Source organism: Diabrotica virgifera, chromosome 2, assembly GCF_917563875.1.
Source record: "Diabrotica virgifera virgifera chromosome 2, PGI_DIABVI_V3a".
Classification (NCBI taxonomy): Eukaryota; Metazoa; Arthropoda; class Insecta; order Coleoptera; family Chrysomelidae; genus Diabrotica; species Diabrotica virgifera.
This window is the reverse complement of record NC_065444.1, coordinates 225,732,542-225,754,199: the sequence shown is the minus strand read 5'-3', so window position 1 is coordinate 225,754,199 and position 21,658 is coordinate 225,732,542. Positions and strand designations below refer to the sequence as shown.

At 34.0% G+C, this 21,658-nt stretch overlaps 1 protein-coding gene across 2 annotated transcripts in view; it reads right to left on the bottom strand.

Annotated features, from left to right (window-relative positions):
• Window positions 1–211: 211 nt before the first annotated feature.
• Window positions 212–21,658, bottom strand: part of LOC126880443 (carboxypeptidase D) — a 156,875-nt gene continuing 135,428 nt past the window's right edge. For both annotated transcript variants that reach the window (XM_050644302.1, XM_050644303.1), the window contains 4 exons: window positions 17,631–17,984; window positions 14,487–14,762; window positions 8,828–8,989; window positions 212–546 (listed from right to left, as the gene is read on the bottom strand). In XM_050644302.1, coding sequence (XP_050500259.1) covers window positions 410–546; window positions 8,828–8,989; window positions 14,487–14,762; window positions 17,631–17,984 — 929 coding nt within the window. In that variant the 3' untranslated portion in view covers window positions 212–409. The remainder of the gene's footprint in view (window positions 547–8,827; window positions 8,990–14,486; window positions 14,763–17,630; window positions 17,985–21,658) is intronic.

Genomic DNA, 21,658 nt, shown 5'->3' with positions numbered 1-21,658 from the left:
GAGAAGAGGCAGTGATATCGCGCTTGCACGGCTGGACAGCTACTGAACGGAGGAACGCCACGATGCTAAGATGGCCGCGCTAGCCCCGCCTCTAGCGGCTATAGATCAAAACGTAACGAAATTTCTGGATAGCTATCGTAAATTATTACAAAGATTATAAAAAAATTGGAAGACTTTTAACTGTAAATATTCAACTTAAAATATACAAATATTGCTCTTTAGTATATTCGACATATTTAAGTTTATCCAGCCTTGGTTACTGCATATACTTTATATATTAGTACCTATTAGTATTTCAGTACGTCTACACTTTGCGATAAAAACTTTTGAATTTTAAAAAATATTTACACACAAATCTAGCGTTTACAATTAATCCTATCACACTGGTATGTGTCTTTCGTTTTAAAAACTAAGGATGCTGTAAAAGTACTACTTCATCATCGGTGTCAACATAATTATCATCTAGTGAATATCGTTTATCCTGCACCTCTTCTTCTGCTTCGCTTTCTTCATCTTCGTCGTAGTACGGTCTCAATATTGGTTTTTCTAAAAAAATTTGGTATTATAATCAACCTACATTTTTTGAAATTAAAAAAATATATATTGAAATACATTTATATATTATAACAAATGCGAAGAGAGAACAGGAAACATCAGTTTACTTTCAAAAACGGTTTGGGAACACGAGAGGCAGTGAGTTCATTTCAGCTACTATTAATAAGTGATAGTAATTATTATGTTAGATATTTCCTACAATTACTGTATCAAAATATTCGCAAGCTGAGTAAATCAAGTTTTAAAAACTCGCCAGGAAAGCATTTTTCGAAAAAAGTCTTAAACACCAAAAGGGGTAATTTATTCTCAATTAACCTAAAAACAAATTAAGGACCACTTAGATAAAAAGAATGTGTGTGTATTTTGTACGCACGTAAGAAGTTATACTTCTATTATATGATTCCAACGAAATTAATATATGTACTTTAAACAGTTTATTTATTAAACTAATTTTAATACTTTACTACTTTCCAAACATTTTTATTAAAGAATACCAAAAATTAAAAAAATAAAAGAATAAAACACACACAAACACATTGAAAAATGCCACAAAGAAATTTTTTTTTTTTTTATTTTACAAAATAGTCGCATCAACCTCGGAGGTTATTAGCGACATATACATATACATAAGGTAATTTATTTACAGATGTTAGATTTTGTTAAATACATTGATATCTTTAAGGAATTTTACCAAGTGTTCAATTTTACAATTTTCTCCTAAGATTTCACTTGTTGATCCTATGATGTGGTTGTTCTGTCTCTGCAACTGGTATTTTGGACACTCTGCAAGTACATGCTTAACACTTAGTGGGATATTACAGTTTTCACATAAAGTGGGATTAGTGTGACCAATTATGTGTCCGTGGGTAAGTCGGGTATGTCCTAGACGAAGGCGAGTAACAATGTCATGGTGAGTTCTGTTGTGAATTTGAGATTTCCACGGTTTTACAAACGTTTTCACTTCGCGAAGTTTTGAAGTTGAACTGTCCCACTGGTTTTGCCATAGATTTTTGACTTTCACTTTAATAAATGATTTTTAATCATTAAGAACTACATCTCTCACTTCACTCGCGGTTTCACTGTCCCTGGCTTGTTGGGCTGTCCGATCCGCCGCTTCATTTCCTTGGAGGCCAATGTGTGAAGGAACCCATAGGAATTGTACAATATGGTTGTTGTTTTGAATGGTAGCTAGTTCTTTTTTAATTAGGAAAGCAATTGGATGCTTCGTGTACAGTTGGTTAATGGTATGGATGGAACTGAGGGAATCGGTAATTATAAGAGCACTGGATATATTACTGGAGTTAATATGAACGAGAGATTGATAGATGGCGTATAGCTCGCCAGTATGTATACAGCTTAAGGATGGTAGTTTATACTCAAGTGTACTATTTGGAGTAATGACAGCTGCCCCAACTCCAGTAGATGTTTTAGAAGCGTCTGTATATATATATGATAGGATTTAGAAAATTTTGTTAGTTTGTTGAATGTTATAGTTATAATTATTGAATGTTCAGCTCCTGGGATAATTCAGTCGATGTATCCGTGTCAGGTTCTTCATCCTCGTAGTTGTCTTTTGTGAGCTGTCTCGTAATTTTTTTGTTAAGCTTTGTACATTTCAATTTTAATGAGCGTTCGGATGTATATGAATGAATTTTGGTTATGAGTTTTTTAAATCCTAGAATGTCTACTGTATATTTATTTACAACGCTGATAACATCTTTTGTTCCATGAGCGTTTTCAAATAAATCAACTGTTTCCTCAAAAGTTAATATTTGATTTTCGGAATTGAATAATTCTTTAATTGGTTGCATTAGCGTTTCTAATGGTATTGTTGATATTTTTGTTTTTATTCTTTTTTGTTTCTGAGTTGGCTTTGAAAATACATCGTCACTAGCTGATGTCTCAATCGGGGGTGATATTGCTTCAGATACAGTTCGTTTGGAAGATGATTTAGATGTATTTTCTTCGTTGGATACGCTAAATTCTTTTGGTGCTGGATTCTCTTTATTTTCATTAACCGAGCAAGAATTATTGCTTAGACTGGAAGATGAAGGCTGGTTAGTTATGACTATGTGAGGTGAGGGGGCTGATGAGGTGGATATATTTGGTTTAGATATCACTGGCATTGTATTATCTGTAGTTGATGTATCAAGAGGTGTTAGGTTGGTTGTAGATAATATTTTTGTTAGTGGCGTTGAATTATTTGATATGTTTGTAGAAGTGCATGTTGTTGAAGGTGTAATAGCAGTCGTTTCTGTTGAAGTTACTGTACTAGGTTCGTTTCTGTTTGAAAGTGTAGCAGTTGGGACAGCTGTTTCTGAGTGATTTACATTTACTGAGCAACTACTGGAAATATGGCCATGTTGTTTGCAAATGAAACATAAGTTGTCTAATGTCAAAAAAATTCGATTTGTAGTATCTTCATGAGTTACTAAAATGGTATCGGGAATTGGACCTGTGGGTGGAGATACGTAAATATGTCGACGGAAACTGAGTACATGTTTGTATTCAGGATTGTTGGTTCCTATTCGCAAAAATGACATTGATGAAGTTGGTTTTAGCCCTAAGAGCAGTAGTTCGTTTTCTATTACCTTATGCGGGATAGTGGGAGAAACATTGGATATTAGGAGTCTTTCACTTGGAGTAATTAGTCTACGGACTTGAATTTGTGTATTGTTTACAGTGATGAAACCTCTACTGTTTGAAAAAAATTCATCTACGACTTGTTTGGTTGAGAAATAGATACAGATACGATTGTTGGTGATTCTTGATGAAAAAATAATGTGTTTTGGACTAACTAAAGCTCCTACCGCTAACAAGTATTCTTCTAATTTAACATCGTTGAGAGAATTAAAAACTACTGCTTGTAGCTTGGATGGATAGATTGTTTCTTTTTGTCTACTAGCTGCAGCAGAGTAAGATAAAGGTTTTTGTGATGTGGATTGCGATAATGATTCATCGCTATTATTAGTGACGTCGAATTCCATTTCTCAACACCATTTGATTTTCCTAAGTACGGACCTGTTCCGCTTCGGATTTTGGTAATTGTCTTTAAAGACAAAAAATTGGTGTCGATTAATGACTGGTGTTGTTTATTGACGGTTTTATAAAATTCTTTGGTTATGAAATACTTATTAATAGAAAAATATGTACTCACAGAAAATGTTTTTCTATACACACTTAACTAACACTATTATACTTGATGTTAACGTAGTGTAAGAATACTATGATTGGTTTTTGTAAGTTAAATTTACTATTTGTCAGGATCGATCAAAAAGCATGTGTGCTTATTCGATATCAGTGCCGGACTCCGCCACAAAGAAATGATTTCTGAACAATAATTGTTGGCAAAAATTTTAACTAAATACGCATTTTCTGAAAAAAAATTATATAACAAATATATTCACAATCATAAAATGTATAAAAAAAATAAAAAATAAAAATAAAAACTTGCATTGGGATTCGAACCCGCGTGCTTAGATTTGAAATCCACTTACACACACCCGTCACCCGACTTAACCACTTACACATACTTGTCATGTGGGAAGATAGCCGAACTGAACATTTTACTGTTTGACAGTTCTGAATTTAATCAAATTAGTTTGATTTTTGTGTGTGTGTTCACAAAGGAAATTAAAATATTAAAATACAACAAAACATAGAGTAAGAAAACAATAGGTATATTAGATGAAGAGTGGTAGAAATTTTATTGGTAAGAATCAAATTATGTATATCAAAGTATTACCTACTAGATAGGTACATAAATTTTCCAAATAGGTAAGTACCTATGTAATTTTTTATTACAATACTTAAACATTTACAATTAAGTACGTACCTGTTGCTTTTAAAAACTATTTAAAAAGTTACTACAATTATAAACTTGCTTTTGTCTGTGTCCTCATAACAATAAAAACTAATATACCTATACAATATTTGTTCATCCATAACCTCCATATTGAAAAATTATTGTCATGTCATTTGAACACCCAATCAGAGCAAAGGTATAATGCGTCTGCGCCGGAGACCAAGGTTTTTGATGAATTCGCGCATATTAAATTTAACTCCCATCGCGCCTTAAGAAGTATAACTTCAAAAAGATAGGTTTTTACCCAACATGAGGGGACCCAAATCCGAAAGGAGGAGGGCCTTATACGGTGTTGCGCAGTCGATGGAGTCTACAGGAGGCTCATGACACGAATGAACAGAACAAGTCTGTTGCGAGTGGCACGCGCCTACAGGTATGTGTCTGAGAAAGAAAAGAGCTAAGAAACAAGATACCTAGACCTTACTATGGCCGAGAAATGATATAAAAGGGAAATGTTATTTGAAAGATGGCAAGAAGATAGAAAAGCACGCATCATGTGGCACAGTGAACAAAATGTTGATCCCTAAGAAAACTAAGAAATTGGGTGGACTGTGGTCGCAGGCGATTGGATTATTTCCTAACGCAGATGTTCACAGGACACGAGTGTTTTAGGGCCCACCTCTATAGGTTCGGAAAGGCGGACATGGATGAATGCCTATACTGCGCACACCCGGAAGCTGTGACACATACGGTGCTGGAGTGCAACAAATGAATAGTAGAAAGGAGCAGCATGGAAAGAGACAGGTGTGAATTTTCTGACAGTGAGAGAAATGATTGAGAGAATGATTGAAAATAAAGCAGGTTGGACTGGTGTAGTGATCAAGAAGAAGGAAGAGGAAGAAAGATAGCTGGACTAACTGAAAAAGTAAGAGAGGAAGTTGTTGCAAGCTAAAGATAAAGAGAAGACGTTTTGATAAGAGACGAACAAGTGGGGAAGCAGGAAATACCCGGCTGGGAGTGATGCCATTTTAGTGATGGGAGTGATAAGGGTCTTTAAGCCCAATAAGAAGCCCAATTTTCTAACCAAAAAAAGAGGAAACCGTAGAAGAAAAGGAAGGTAGTGCTTCGGAATCGGAAGTGTTACTCGGCCTTAGAGTGGCCTTTATGCTACCGGAGCGCTGGATTACAGAAGGTCTGTTTTAACATGTGGGCGTTCGAAGTTCGGTGCTCTGTTAAGAGAGGGGTGTCTTAAAGTACCTCGGGAACTATCGCTGGTACTACGAAAAATCAGTAAAGTCAGTTATGCAGTGACCTGGACTAAAATGCCTTTTAAGATTATCTTAGAAGATATTCCATCCACATTTTTGAGAGTAAACCGCTCGTCTATGTATAAGTCTACACTAGTACTAGTTATATAGTAAAAAAACTCAAACATGAAGTAAAAATCACTTCTATGTAATTGGTATATTTATTAAAAATTTTAAAAATCCCAAGGATTGAAAAAATGTGTCCAATTCAGAACGTTTTCGGACCTATCAGTCCATCATCAGTGAATCTAAAATATAATAAGTAATCCCACTAATAAAATTGAAAGATGGTTGAAATTTTAAAAGTTTAAAAAATGTGGTTATGATTACTTACTCGAATACTTGCTAAATAGCCCCAGAACCAAACAATGGTTGAAATTATAATTCAATCTACATTATGTTGTAGTGATATTGAACAGGCTAAACGCCGATGTTAAAAGATATAACCTCCGGGAACATGGTGAAACTCTACCAGGAAACTTAATCAACCATCTTAGGCCAACGTTGACTGTCAAGTGTCAAAAGTTTGTAAGGAACTGTTTGGAGTGACATTGACAGTAGAGAAGAAGGCAGTCGATTTTCAAAGGTTTTAACAAAAGGTCATGATCCAAAACAATGATAATATTATGATAAAGATTTTAATATCTGAAAATGTCTAAGATTTAAATCTATCGTTTTTTGAAAAGAAAATTGTGTTTTAAAAAATTGTTTTTAGAATATAAAATCATTTTATTTTGACTGTTTACTATAAAATTAAACTGATCAAATTGATTAAAGGGGAGTATGAGCTGCTATTAATAATGATAAACGAAAAGATTAAACCAATGATGGTGGGAGAGGAGAAAGAATAAATTTTAAATTGGAATGCTATTATACACAGGAATTGCCATGTTGGCAAAATTATTTATATGTATATTGTATTGATTGCCAACCTCCGTCGCGGAGATGACACGTGAAGAAGAAGAGATATTGTATTGGTGGTTGTATATGTAAAAGGGAATTATTTTTATTTAAATTTAAATGAAATTGTTAAAATAATGGATTGGAGTTACGATACAGTCAAATTAATATTGTAATTATTACGAGATATTTTTTAAAAAAATTTGAGAGAATTCTCGTGACAAAGTGGGTAGTATGTAAAATTGAAGATAAAGAAATGTAAGATTATAGCTTAGCCCAGTTGATACAACAAAGAAATTAAAATGAAATTAATATTAAAAAGTGTAATGAATAAAATAGAATTAGTAAAACTGAATTAAGAGAAAGAATATTGACATAATTTAATTGTAATAATGACGGGTTTAAATGTGAGGTTGAAATTAAGTGATGAAATGTTAAGAGGAAACAGTAGCGATCAACAGGTAGCAAAAACTCGTTCCAAGATTGCCGCTGTAATTTTGAATATTTTTTCGAGATATTTGGCACACGTATTCGTAATATAATAAAGAATGGCGGTACAGAGCCCAATATAAAAAATATATTAATATGTGGAAATTACTCTGTAATTAAATACAATATTAAAAAAGCGAGCCTGTACCGCCATTAAGAAGAACAAAAAAATACACTTTCTTCAAGTAAAGTTTTTTATCCGATGCCTAGATTTTGTGTCATTTTGGAACTACATACTAAAATTTTTTATTTCATTAGTAGTTCCAAAATGACACAAAATCTAGGCATCGGATAAAAAAGTTTATTTGAAGAAAGTGTATTTTTTTGTTCTTCTTAATGGCGGTACAGGCTCGTTTTTTAATTTTGTATTTAATTACAGAGTAATTTCCACATATTAATATATTTTTCAAATTGGGCTCTGTACCGCCATTCTTTATTATATTACGAATCTTCTTCTTTAAGTGCCATCTCCGCGGCGGAGGTCGGCAATCATCATAGCTATTCGTATTTTAGAGATGGCTGCTCTGAAAAGTTCATTTGATGTACATCCGTACCACTCTCTCAGGTTGCGCAGCCACGATATTCTGCGTCGCCCTATGCTTCTCTTTCCTTGAATCTTTCCCTGTATAATCAATTGGAGCAAGCTGTATCTCTCTCCACGTGTAATATATCCGAGATATTTCAATTTTCTTGTTTTGATGGTATTTAGGATTTCCATTTCTTTATTCATCCTTCTCAGAACCTCTTTGTTTGTAACGTGTTCTGTCCACGATATTTTCAGAATTCTTCTGTACACCCACAGCTCGAATGATTCTAGTTTTTTCATTGATGCAGCATTCAAGGTCCAAGCTTCCATTCCATAAAACAGAGTCGAGAAAACGTAGCACCTAGCCAACCTAACTCTTAGCTCCAACTTCAAATCTCTTGTGCAGAGCACAAGAATTACGAATACGTGTGCCAAATATCTCGAAAAAATATTCAAAATTACAGCCGCAATCTTGGAACGCGTTTTCGCTACCTCTTGATCGCTACTGTTTCCTCTTAATTGGAGAGGTAAAATATATTTGGAAATAGTCAAAGACAAAAAGTAAGGGACTGTGGTGTAAGGTCGAAGGACAAGTGTAATAAGGGAAAGAGGGGGATTGAGAAAAGAGGGGGTGTGAAGGTTAAACAGAATGAAATAATGAAATGAAAGAGAAGTGAGAAGATAGTAGTGTGAATTAGTTGGGTTTAGATTAATAGGGGTTCGTGTAGTTGGTAATGATTAGTGTGTGTAAAGGAGTTTGGAAACAGTGAGGGAAAGAAGAAGATAGATATATACTTATGCCTGGTTGCACCAACAAATTTTAAGCTCCAGCTTAGCCCCGCTCAGCTTATACATAGGACCGCTTTAAGTTTAACTTACTTTGCACCATAATTTTCGATTATTATCGATCCAATCCACGTCGCAATCCATTGTGACCAGCTGAAAATTGATCTAAGACTCAATGGTGTAACGCGTATGTTTTGTAAGCTGAGCTTAAAGCACGTCTTAAGCTTAATATCTGTTGGTGCAACCACGCATCGGTCTCTCAGAGAAATTAAAGATATTCTTCCAACCCTCTTTACGGTTTAAAAGGGGACGACTATGTTTAAAAATGAGTAGACTAACACATTGATATATAATTCCGTGTATTATCCTTCTACGATGACAAATTGAAAATATTAAACATTTTGATAAAAGCTATACTTACAACAAAATAAAATAAATATAAGAAATATTTGTACTAACTTAGAGGTGTCCTAAATATTTCGTCTTCTTTGGATTCATCTCTCAAATCATATTTAAAATCTTCATAAAAACTATGCTGGGAAATTGGTCCATAATCATTTTTCCTTTTGCAAGATTTGTAACATGCCAGTCCTAACATCAATATCACGATACCAACAAAACCTTCAAAAATAAATAAGTTTTTAAAATAAATCGTATATTGCGAAAATCAATAAAAACCTTAGTCGGCCCCAGTAAATTTAATTAATATTTAGCTTTCATTTATATCTAAAATATCACAAATGTGTCCAAGGTTAATGTAAAAGTAAAGTGCCATTTTTTTGTGAGAATTTTTCTTTATGTCTATTCCTTTTTACTTCAATACCATTTAGGTACAAAAACCTTTTGGCAAACATTCCAGATTTTGTTGGGCAAAATTGCTTTGTTTCGACGACGTCCTGGGGAGTAGTTTCCTCCAGATTGCATTGTGGAGAGGCTTGAACATCTGATTAGTCTGTAATCTCGGATAAGAGCATGGGACGCTTATACATCGTAAAAGGGACAATGAAGCCGGACCAGTGTAAGTGAGTACTTGAAACTCGGCTTCTGTCCCAGCTGAAAAAATGTTTTTTGGGATAAAAAATTACAATTGTATGCACGATTCTGCTCCGTGCTACAAAGCTAGGAGTATAACTGCATTTCTGGCCAAAGAAAATATTGCTGTTCTGTCCTGGCCGGAAAACTTACCCGACATGAACCCCATAGAGACCATGTGGGAGTTACGAAATGGACGATTACCAAAGCTGTTATCACCACGAAGCGACAGTTGATTATCATCAACTGTCAGGCCTATGACAGGCATCATAACAAAAACTTAAAAAATAGAAGTTTGTATTCAGAGCATGCTCTGATACGCAGAAGCTGTAATTGCAGCAAGGCGCGGCATCACTAAATATTAAAATTAGTGATTTTATGTTAAAATTTTTTTGAAGTTATACTTCTTTAGGCGTGATTGGGAGTGAATTTTTATTATTCTGCGCGCATGCGCACACACAGTATGGCGTTAGTTGCTAAATCTTTTAAGTTGTGTATAAATATATCAATGCAAAAAAGGTGTGAAAAGAATATATTAGTGTTTTTAGTAAATATATTTATTATAATTTTTGTGACTCTTGATTTGTCTTCCTCGGGAGTAAGATAAGTATTATTAAAACATTTATATTTATTATATTTCACTTCGTCTGTTTGTTACCGCGAATTGTCATTATGTCCGAAACTACAAAAACAGAGAGCTGGTAGCGTTATTGGTATAGCATTCGGCTACGGGTCTAAAGGTCTTGGGTTCAAATCCGGACCATTTCTATTCTTTTTTTTTTAGTTTTGGAAAGTGTTGGGCATTAACATTAGTTTAATATTGTAACGAAAGAGTTTCGAATCGGCGCAATACACAGTCCCCACGATTAACCAATTCCAACCGTCTGAATAACAGTAGACGTGACGTCACAGAAGCGACGGCGCTGTGAGTGATGATCTCCAGAATGTTCATTATAGACCAGTGCAAATAGCAAAAAAACAATAAAAAATTAATAGCAGGATGAGACCAATTCCAAATGAAAGTACACATATTAGATAACATGTGGAACATTTTTCACCAAATCTGGATAAGGGGAACATGGGTTGGGGGATCGCTTTTAGGGGTGAAAACGGGTTATTACGATTTGCGGCAAAACGACACATCCTATCGAAAAAAGTTAAATCGCAAAGTTGTAGGCTATAAGAAGATCTACAACTTTTGTAAATAAGCATTTTTCACATAACCTCAAAATATCCGAGAAAATTGGAAAATTTGATGTTTTTTATTTTATTATTTTTCTCACTGAAAAAAAATTTTTTACCAAATATGGTGGAAACTTACCTCTTTATGTCCCAAACACGCCGTAATTTTTTTTGTATAAAAATATTTTTTAAAACTCTTGTTTTTTATGTTTAAGATAAAATGTAAGCATTTTTTCAATTGAAAAATCTCCCGAAATTTTTTTAGCTTTTTTAAAGAAGTTGGCATTTTTTTTGTTTATTGAAACCTCTATTTTCTGATGGTGTAAAAAAATATATACGTTACTGTGGAAAATTTTGTCACAAAAGGCACAAATCGGAAATTTATTTTCAACCCCTCACTATTTTCAGATTCTGAGACGTAATGTAAGTTGCATAGTGAGTAGGTGCAGCCCAGCCAGACGCCGCGCCGCGGCCATTATGTGTACCATGATGACACATACAGTGAATCAAACGTACGTGTTAAACATAATTTTGTGAAAAGAATTTAGTGACAAATTTATTTATAATGAATATGATGACATTATGGATGAGAAACCAACGCCAAATGAAGAAAATGTAGACGAAGACCATGATGGCCTAGAAGATTTAGAGGAAACTGCAGAATCTGTAAGCATTACCGAATGTGATGAAGAAATGCCATCAAAGAAGCAAAAACTTAATTAATTGATGAAAAATTGGCCATTAAAATTATAATAATTACTTTCTTTTGTATTAAATAAACTTTTTCGTTAAAAAAGTTGTTGCGACTTTTAATTTGGTTCATGAGAAAAAAGTTTTAAAAAAGTAGTTTATAGGTAAGTAGGCCGACTTTAAAAAAAATATAGTTTAAAAAAAATAAAAAACACGCTTTTAAAGCACTAAAAATTTAAAAATAACTTTTAAAATTAAAGCTAGTAATATTTTATTTTTAAATTTTTAGTGCTTTAAGAGCGTGTTTTTTATTTTTTTAACTATAATTTATTCACAAAATTAAAAATCACAGACATCGGCATTAGTGTAGTAAATTTTTAACAGAGGTTCGTTGGTTCCTGCTCGCTATGCAACTTATATTACGTCTGAGAATCTGAAAATGGTGAGAGGTTGAAAATAAATTTCCGATTTTTGCCGTTTGTGACAAAATTTTCCACAGTAACGTATATATTTTTTTACACCATCAGAAAATAGAGGTTTCAATAAACAAAAAAAATGCCAACTTCTTTAAAAAAGCTAAAAAAATTTCGGGAGATTTTTCAATTGAAAAAATGCTTACATTTTCCCTTAAACATAAAAAACAAGAGTTTTCAAAAATATTTTTATACAGAAAAATTACAGCGTGTTTGGGACAGAAAGAGGTAAGTTTCCACCATATTTGGTAAAAAAATTTTTTTTTTCAGTGAGAAAAAAAATAAGATTAAAAACATCGAATTTTTAGATTTTCTCGGATATTTTGAGGTTATGTGAAAAATGTTTATTTACAAAAGTTGTAGATCTTTTTATTGCCTACAATTTTGCAATTTAACTTTTTTCGATAGGATGTGCCGTTTTGCCGCAAATCGTAATTAACCGTTTTCACCCTTAAAAACGCTCCCCCAACCCATGTTCCCCTCATCCAGATTTGGTGAAAAATGTTCCACATGTTATCTAATATGTGTACTTTCATTTGGAATTGGTCTCATCCTGCTATTAATTTTTTATTTTTTTGGTCCATTTTAGAGCTATCTGCACTGGTCTATTAGGCCGAGAGATGTGTAGACATTTCCAGAACAGGACCTATTTGCTATTTAAGGGGAGCGCTCTCTTATTTGAGTTTAGTCGAAGCTAGATATTTGTAAAGAAAACTTGTATAAATAAATAATAAAGTGTATAATATAAATTCGATCTGTAACTTGTATAAATAAATTCGTATAAACGAATCGAGAGTATTATTTTAACAGTAATCACGTTATAATATTTAAATAAAATAAAAATAAACTGTTTAAAGTATATTTATTTCGTTGAAATCATATATAGAAGTATAACTTCTTACGTGCGTATAAAGTACACACACACATTCTTTTTTTGCGAAAAAAATAAATGGTGTTACTGACCAAACTGATTGGTTTTGTTACTTTATACCACACTCTCTTATACAAAAAAAAAAGAATGTGTGTGTACTTTGTACGCACATAAGAAGTTATACTTTTATTATATGATTTCAACGAAATAAATATACTGTAAACAGTTTATTTGTATTTTATTTAAATATTAAACTAATATTAATAAGCTACTTGCAAAAAATTTTATTAAAACAATATTAAAAATTAATAAATAAGTAAGGCAAGGCAACAACATGAGGTGTTCCTAAGCGGTCATCCAAACACTGCTTGACTACGGTTATCGGGCGACAAACGTGTAAGTCAGTGTTCTATGGCCGTAAAATTGATATCAAAATGAATTATTTTGACGGATTGTACAAATAATATTAAATAGGTATATTAAGATACAAATAATATTAAAATAATATTAAGATTACTTTTAATCTTCATTTCATCATATTCCAATACTTATTATCCTATTCCCGACGAAGACAAATCCAAAGACACAAAAATTATAATAAAATATATTTTGGCATTTCTGAAAGTACTGAAAGCTGTCAAGCTTTCAGTACTTCATTTTCCAGTTGTTCATTCAGGGATTATTAAAATTAAAGATGATTAATTTTATGAAATAATGAAGATAATCAAATTAAAAAAATTGTGTAGTGTTATAATGAGATTTTAAAGAAGTTAAATAAACGACAGGTTTTTATTCAATTTATTTTATAAATTTTCAAAATTATCACAGAGCCCAAACTCTTACGTAGTCACAGAATAAATAACCACACAGAAGCGAAACCCCTGACGAAAACGGTAACACAATTTTCATGCCCATGTGTCAACGTAACTGGTGCAACCTCACTTTTGCGACTGACGTGACCAGACGTGACAGTTGTTTATAGTTAAATTTTATATTTATATATGTTTTATTTTATATTTTATAGTTAAATTTTATATTTCATATTTAATTAATTAAGGTCGAAGAAGAACGTCATGGCTTAAAAACCTGAGAGAATGGTATAACAGATCCTCTGCATCCCTTTTCCGAGCTGCCGTTAACAAAATTACTATAGCCAATTTGATAGCCAACGTTCGATAATCGAGCACGGCACATGAAGAAGAAGATTTAATTAATAACTACTTGTCAAAAACATTACCTAATTTGGAATGGTCTATTCCTTAGAACATCAAGTTCTATTCTGTAACTAGTGCACAAGGTCAAATATTTCGGTCCCTACAAAATCAATGGAAACGACAGTCAGATTCGCTTCTGTGTTGTTATTTATTCTGTGACGTAGTCAACTTTAAGGTGCGAATTCAAATTCCAAGTTGATTTCCAATCAAATTACGTTGGCGATAAAATTTGGTATGCACAACGTCAGTAAAGACTCTTTATCGAACTCGTCTGTTACTCGCCTCGCTCGCTACGCTCGATCTTCTCGTAATATCAAGACTCGTTCGATAAAGAGTCACTTTACTGATCTGGTAGATAAATAACTATTACTATCATCGCCAATATATTTTTTACACTTTATTGCATCGATATATTATGTATACGTAACTTGAAAGATTTAGAACTGTCTGTGTGCGCGTAGTTCATACTGTCATTTTTATAAAAATTCACTCTCAACATTTTTCCCAATTGCGCCTAAAGAAGTATAACTTTAATAAATGCAAGCCTTCAAGCCCACTACTTGCTAAAAAATTCAATTACCTATATCAGAAAATTAAGAAATCATTTTACTGCCCTAATAATTTTGCCACCCACTGTACTTTAAATAAAATCTTACCTAATATGAAAACAAAAGCCAAGCGTGGAATTCCATAGAAAGTTGAATTAACCTTTAACTTAACCATTACAACTGTTGGCAAATTGCTAGCAGCGCTTATACCTACTAATTTTACGTCCGGGTAAAAGCCTAAAGCGTCAAATCTAACGGTGTAGTTACCAGCTGGTAAAGGAATTCCATATTTTCCAGATTCATCAACAGAAACCGTTAAATTTTTCTCAGGTATGGTTATTTTTGCCTTAACTACAGGATGGTTGGAATAATCCGAAACGTAGCCTGAAAATAAACATTAATTTATACATTAATTGTTCCAGTCATTAAGAGCACGAAGAAGAGCCCAAAGAATGATTAACGTCGATATTTATTTGTCTCTCTAAAAAGAAAAACGCAAGAGAATGCGGCGTCTACGCATCATTAGCTTGATGTCCCATGTGCTAAAGTTGCTACTGAAAGTCATCCATAATCGAATAGGGCTTTTCATTCACAGTCATTTGTTTCGAGCTTCTGTCATATGTCGTATAATCCGTGTATATTAATATTATACACAGATTACACAACATATGACAGAAGCTCGAAACAAATGACAATCGCTGAAAAGCCCTATATACAGTGCGTAAATCGTTCAGCTGGACATAGGGAACATACATTGTATATATTTAGATACAGAAATACATACATTGTATTATATTAAGATAATTGTGGCAACTTCGCTCTCTCAATGACAATAATAGTTGTTAGCATTAAGGGGCATTAACCTCAAAATTGACAATTAATTTCGGGTGACACAAATAAACGTCAAAGCATGACATTGCAGCAGAACTATTTTTGACCTAATGGGAAAACTGTGTCTGTTTAATTTGGAAATTAATTTTTAAATAAAAGATATTTTAAAAATTAAAGTAAAATTATTAATTTATCAGTCATAATCTTTGTTTTTGATTTATTTATGGACTGCCTTGCATTCAAAATCACTCATTCTATTCGTTCTAACAGCCCTAATCCCTATGTACAGCAGAACGATTTATATACTGTATCATAAACTGTACATCGACATTAATGATAAGCAATTTGGATTGCACAAAGGCATATTAGCAACGCGCGAAGCTCTTTTTTCATATACTAATACAAAGGTGCCTGGACGTCAATCAAAATATATATGCGTGTTTTATTGACTATAATAAAGCATTGGACAAAGCAGGTATGATATGAACAATAAATGCATGTCCTAAAATGAAAGAAGATAAACTACAATGACCTCAGGATTATATCGAATGTATACTATAAGCAGCGAGCAGAAGTGGGTGTTAACGAACAGATGTCAAAGGAAGTTGAAATCAGACGCGGTGCGAGACAGGGATGCGTGTTGTCGCGAATTCTTTTTAATGCATATCCTGAAGAGATACTCAAAAAATCTCTTGAGTCATCTTAGCCGAAAATATTGAGGATCGTCTGAGGCTGATGACCAGAATAGCGGAATATGGACAAGAATACGGTCTAACAATGAACGTCAAGAAAACAAAATTTATGAGAATATCGAAAACTCGAAGAAATAACGAAAATCTCTCCATAAACGGAACCAACGTCGAACGAGAAGAGCAATATACAATATACATATCTTGAAACAATGAGCAACTGCACAAATGATCACTTCAAGTAAATCAAAATCAGAATAGACAAGTTTTTTTGACTTTGTTTTATGGAATAGCTTGGACCATGAATGCGGCATCAATGAAAAAACTGGAATCATTCGGAGAAGAATTCTGAAAATATCGTGAACAAAACACGTCACAAACAAAGAGATAAAATCACAACAGAACATAATTTAAAACATGTATCAAAGATAAAAAAAAAGTTGTTTTTGTGTTCCTTTTGGCCCCTAAAGACGATTCTAAATTCAAATTAAAGCAACTAGCCCAAAACGCGTCGTGACGTCATACGGTTAATGTTTACATTCTGCACCAACAAAGTAAACAAAATTGTATATAATTTTAAATTAGACATTATAAACGTCAGTAGAAAATACAGTTATGTGACGTCACAAGTCGGCTGTCCCAAGTAGAAACACTGTAAGCGCCAATTCGAAAAATGTTCACCCGAGCCCAGAGCACGCCAAATAGAATTCTATTTTGCTGACGTCACAAAATATAATTTCATAATGGGAGAATCGACGGTTGCTAGGCAACGTGACGTCACTAAAATATAATTATATTTGGCGTGCTCCCGCACCAGAGTAGAAAACGTAAAGTGGTGAAGTGAAGATTGAATGTGATATAATGTGTTTCATAGCAATGTTAAATTGCGGTTCTACTCATTTTTTATTTTTTTCCTTGGTAAATGGTAGATAACAACACCCTAAATCCAAAAATGCAATAAAAGTGATTTTGAAAAAATGGATATACAGTGTTTCTACTTGGGGCAGCCGACGTGTTTTTGATAGTTTGAACTATTCATAGAAAACTTGTACTTTTATAAAATGGTTTTATTTTCCATAGTAAACCTTTTTTCCTGTTCTTCAAAATAGTTCAAAAACTGTATCAAACTCCAATCTCAACAAACTGGTATATATTATTACAATGATACCTATACGATAAATGTCATTAGAATATAAATATTTTTCCCTTATTCCGCGACGATGAGCTGGCCAAATATCCAAATAGGTGGAGGCCAATAAACTAAAGAAGGAGAAGAAGAATATACCTAAATATAACCATATAGTTAAACTATGTGACGTCACGGATCGTTTGAAATATTAGACTATCGCAGAAGATTTTAGATTTGTATTTTTAAGTTATTATGAGTTTTTGAAGCATGAAATTTTGGAAATCACATTTTTAAACAAAACTGAACATTATTATGTAATTTAAAAAACTGTGCATGTTCCCTATTGATTATGCAGGAAAAGATTAAAAAAACGAATATAGTAGAAAGACGTAGAATATCGTGGCTGCGTAACCTGTGAGAATGGTACGGATGTACATCAAATGAACTTTTCAGAGCAGCCGTCTCTAAAGTCCGAATAACTATGATGATTGCCGACCTCGGTGGCGGAGATGGCACTTGAAGAACAAAAATTAAGAGCACATAAAAACCAGTCAATACTCAATTAAAATAACTAGAATTAATCATGAATAAATTTTGTCATACCTCGTATGCCAGTGGCAACGTTTCCAGTAAACGGTTGGTGCAAACTCTCATCTAAATGTACATCAAGAATTTCTTTATTTGCTGACTCCGTGGCTTGTTGGTTTGCAGCTAGTTGTTTGAGGGTCTCCAGCACAACTTTAAGAACAGTAATATTTTGATCGGCAACAGAAACCGATATGTTTTGTGGTTCATATCCATGGCAAGATACTTCCAGAGTATAATTTCCTTTCGGTAAAATCATTTTAAATGTGGCATTGTTTTTCGAAACTTCGTAGAATTGAGAAACCCCTGCTAATTTTATGGATGCATTCCTCATTGGTTCTCCTCCTTTATTTTCTACGACACCTTTCACTCCTAAAATGATAATAATAATATAAATTAGGTAAACAAATTGCTAATTTAAGAACTTATTTTCAGATGCAGGCTGAGACATCTACTCTACATCGCGCTATCTGCGCAGTAGATGACACAACACCGATCAAACTGAGGGAACCAGAAATACGCATAAACCACCTTACTAAGGACGAAAAAGTGCGCGCCTGGATGGGTAAACCTCTGCACGGGCGACATCCCAATGAGGTCAGCCAAGATTATGTCGACAATATAGCGTCGAACTACTGGTTGACATCAGGAAAGATGTTCCCTGAGACGGAGGGTTCATTACTGGCCATTCAGGATCAGGTTATACCAACAAGAAATTACCTGAAATATATCATCAAAGACCCTCAGGTTCAAAACGACAGATGCCGATATGGATGTCAAGCCCAAGAAACCATCCAACATCTTACAGGGAGCTGCCAGGCATTTGCTGCAACTGAATACAAGGAACGGCATGACGCAGTGGGAAAAATCCTTCATCAAGAGATAGCTATCAAGCTGGGACTTCTCCAAACAGACCATCTCCCGTATTATCAATACGTCCCTGAGAGTATGCTTGAGGATGGCAACTACAAGCTATACTGGGACCGCACTGTGCTCACAGACCAAACAGTGGCACATAATAGACCAGATCTCGTACTAGTTAATAAATTAACAAGACAAACAACACTAATTGATGTGGCGATACCTAACAACAATAATCTACGTAGTAAATTTACTGAAAAGATCGCCAAGTACAGAGATCTAGAAATTCAAATACGGAGACAAAGGAGAATGCAAAGTACCCAGACGATACCTATTGTTATGTCTACTACTGGAGTCATTCCGAAGACCCTCCTCGAAAGCATAAAAAAGCTGGGTCTAAATGAACAACTTTATAAGACCATGCAGAAAGCTGTACTACTCGCGACGGCCAGATGCGTACGAAAATTTCTGGGAGAAACTCCAGCATACCAAGTCACCTAGGGCTCGATAACACGGAAATAGTCCCACCAGAGCTCAATCCTTTTGATACCGTAGGTATCTGGGATGAGTCAATTTTCCCCTTAGAGGGAGTGTGGATAAATCTGGATAATATCGTATGGCATTTTTGCCGGGGAGATCCTTTCGGATTGTTCCGGCGCCGTTTACATCTTTAACCCTGTTTCAAGTAACTAGTGTCGATGTACACTAGTCCAGGGGGACCGCCGGCTTAACGTGCTCTCCGAGACACGGTGAAACGGCTCGTATCATTTTTAGAAATGAAAAATTGATTCTCGTTGGCAGGGCTCGAACCCGCGTGCTCTGGAGTATAAGGCCAGTGATCATGGCGTTGAGCTACGGCCGTTCACCCTAAAATGATAAACATAATATATCTGTGATTAGGTTAAATTTTCTTAATATTATGTCATTTTTTAGATGTAACTAATAAGAAGCAAATGTTGACACTATTAAAGTTTAAAATGTTATTTTATAATTTTTTACAATTAGGGTTAGATTTCACCCCTAAAAAACCAAAAGCGTACATGGGCTCAATATAGAAAATGAACAAGAGGGTAAAATGAGCCTAATACCAAATTTTTGTACAAATCAATGCTTGACGAAAAAATTGCGAGGTTTTGCCATTTTTTCAGTTTCATTTCCTCGACTAAATATGTTTTCCATCTTTTGCGTTACCTTGCCGGTTCTTAAGCCTCGGTTTCCTCGAAAGCGGCACCGACAAACTGTGACAGTAACACTGCGATGAATTACGTCAGATTACGGTGAAAAATTCAAGGTTCTTCACTGCGCCAATGGAATGTGCAAACTCAGCAAGCGGTGGCTTCCAACTCATCCTTGGAAACCACCGCTATTATTTTGCATGGTACAGTTTTTTATGACGTCATTCATCGCAGTGTTACGTTCTCAGTTTGTCGGTGCCGCTTTCGAGGAAACCGAGGCTTTAGTGCACTCATCACTGTATATGTATATTTGTGTTTGTAATGCGATATAATCACTTATAATTATATTGTCGATGTAGTAATAAATTCCTAATCAATGAAAAATACACTTTAATTTAGCTGTTTAACTTTATATTGCAATATTAAGAATTGCTAATCTCTTTCTCAGAGGCACCTTTCAGTGCGTCACAGTTTTTCGATTTCTTTCTAACGCATTAAGTTGCAAGTGACAGAAAAAAACGTACGTCCGTGATTACAGTCATTTATACGATTTATTCTAGCTGTTGATAGATGGCGTTATAATCGAACAAAAAATGATTTACGAATTATATATACGACTATAATCTGTAAAATTTATAAGACTATACAAATCAAAGAAAATAGCATTTTATAAATGCAATAAACACAATTTATTGGTTTTTATGCCAAATTGCAAATGAAAGGGTTATACTGCAATACCTTTTTCATATTTGGCTAATTACGATTCTGAAAACTGTCAGATTTAACTAAAATGTCATGTTATGCAGTTGAGTCCGCGAGTCTTTACGCGTGCGTCATTAACACCTGGCGAGATAAAACACATACTTTTTATTTAGCATCATTCTCTTCCACGCATGAAACTAATGACAAACCAGCTGCCACCTGTTATTAAGTAAAAACACATGTTATTTTTATGAACGATCTAGACTCAGTGCATTGAAAAGAGATAGGTACAAAGAAAGACGATTGGGGTTCACATATTTTAAGTACAATTTCTGACGTTTTGGTTTGTTCACTTTTGTGGCTGTCAGTTTGTTGAATTTTTTGCTGTTATTTTGTCGAATTTTTGCATTTTGAAGTGTTTTATAGTATAAAACCAGTTGTTTTCACAACTAATTTTATATTGGAGTTAGAAATTTTATGATAAGTTGATGTTATTTTACGATAAATTTTGACAACGTACAAATAACCTCATTGTTGACACAGTTAAGGAATGCTTGTGTTTAATGTTCCGCCAAAGTGAATAAAATAACAAAAAGAAAATAGGGTGTTATCGAATTTTTTTATAAACTGTTTATTTATTTATTAATCAATGATATAATAATAATAGCCTCCCGTTTTATACCGCTTACGTGGCTTTGGGAGTATAGCAGGGTAGTCTGCTATATCTATGGCCTACGGTATACAAGGAACGTAACAGGGCCAGTGCTACGCTTCAACCGCCTATTATTACGCCTGGTTACCCAAGGTACTCATTTTATTCAGGCTGAGTCGACCTGGGGCCTATAAACATTTTAAAAATGTCTAGTTGTTCTTGCCGGCGGTAGGATTTGAACTCCGGACCACCGGCACGCGAGCCAAGCACACTACCGCTTATCTACGCCGGCCCTTTAATCAATGATAATAAAAGAATTTATTAAACTACTTCAAATGTACCTAGCTGTAATTATTATGCACCAAAAGTTTAAAGCAAAACTTAAATTTGACATTCTATTTATTTGATAACGTCAAATTTTATACTATAACCCGTGATCGGAATAATACCCACTTTCTGTCACTTACCGTTGCGTTTAGTAAATTTCCGACTTATTTCGTATGCTTTAAATGATGACGCACGGGTAAAGACTCGGGGACTCAACTGTAAATGTGTATAGAGCTTTTCATTCACAGTCATTTGTTTCGAGCTTCCGTCATATGTCGTATAATCCGTGTGTATTAATATTATACACAGATTATACAACATATGACAGG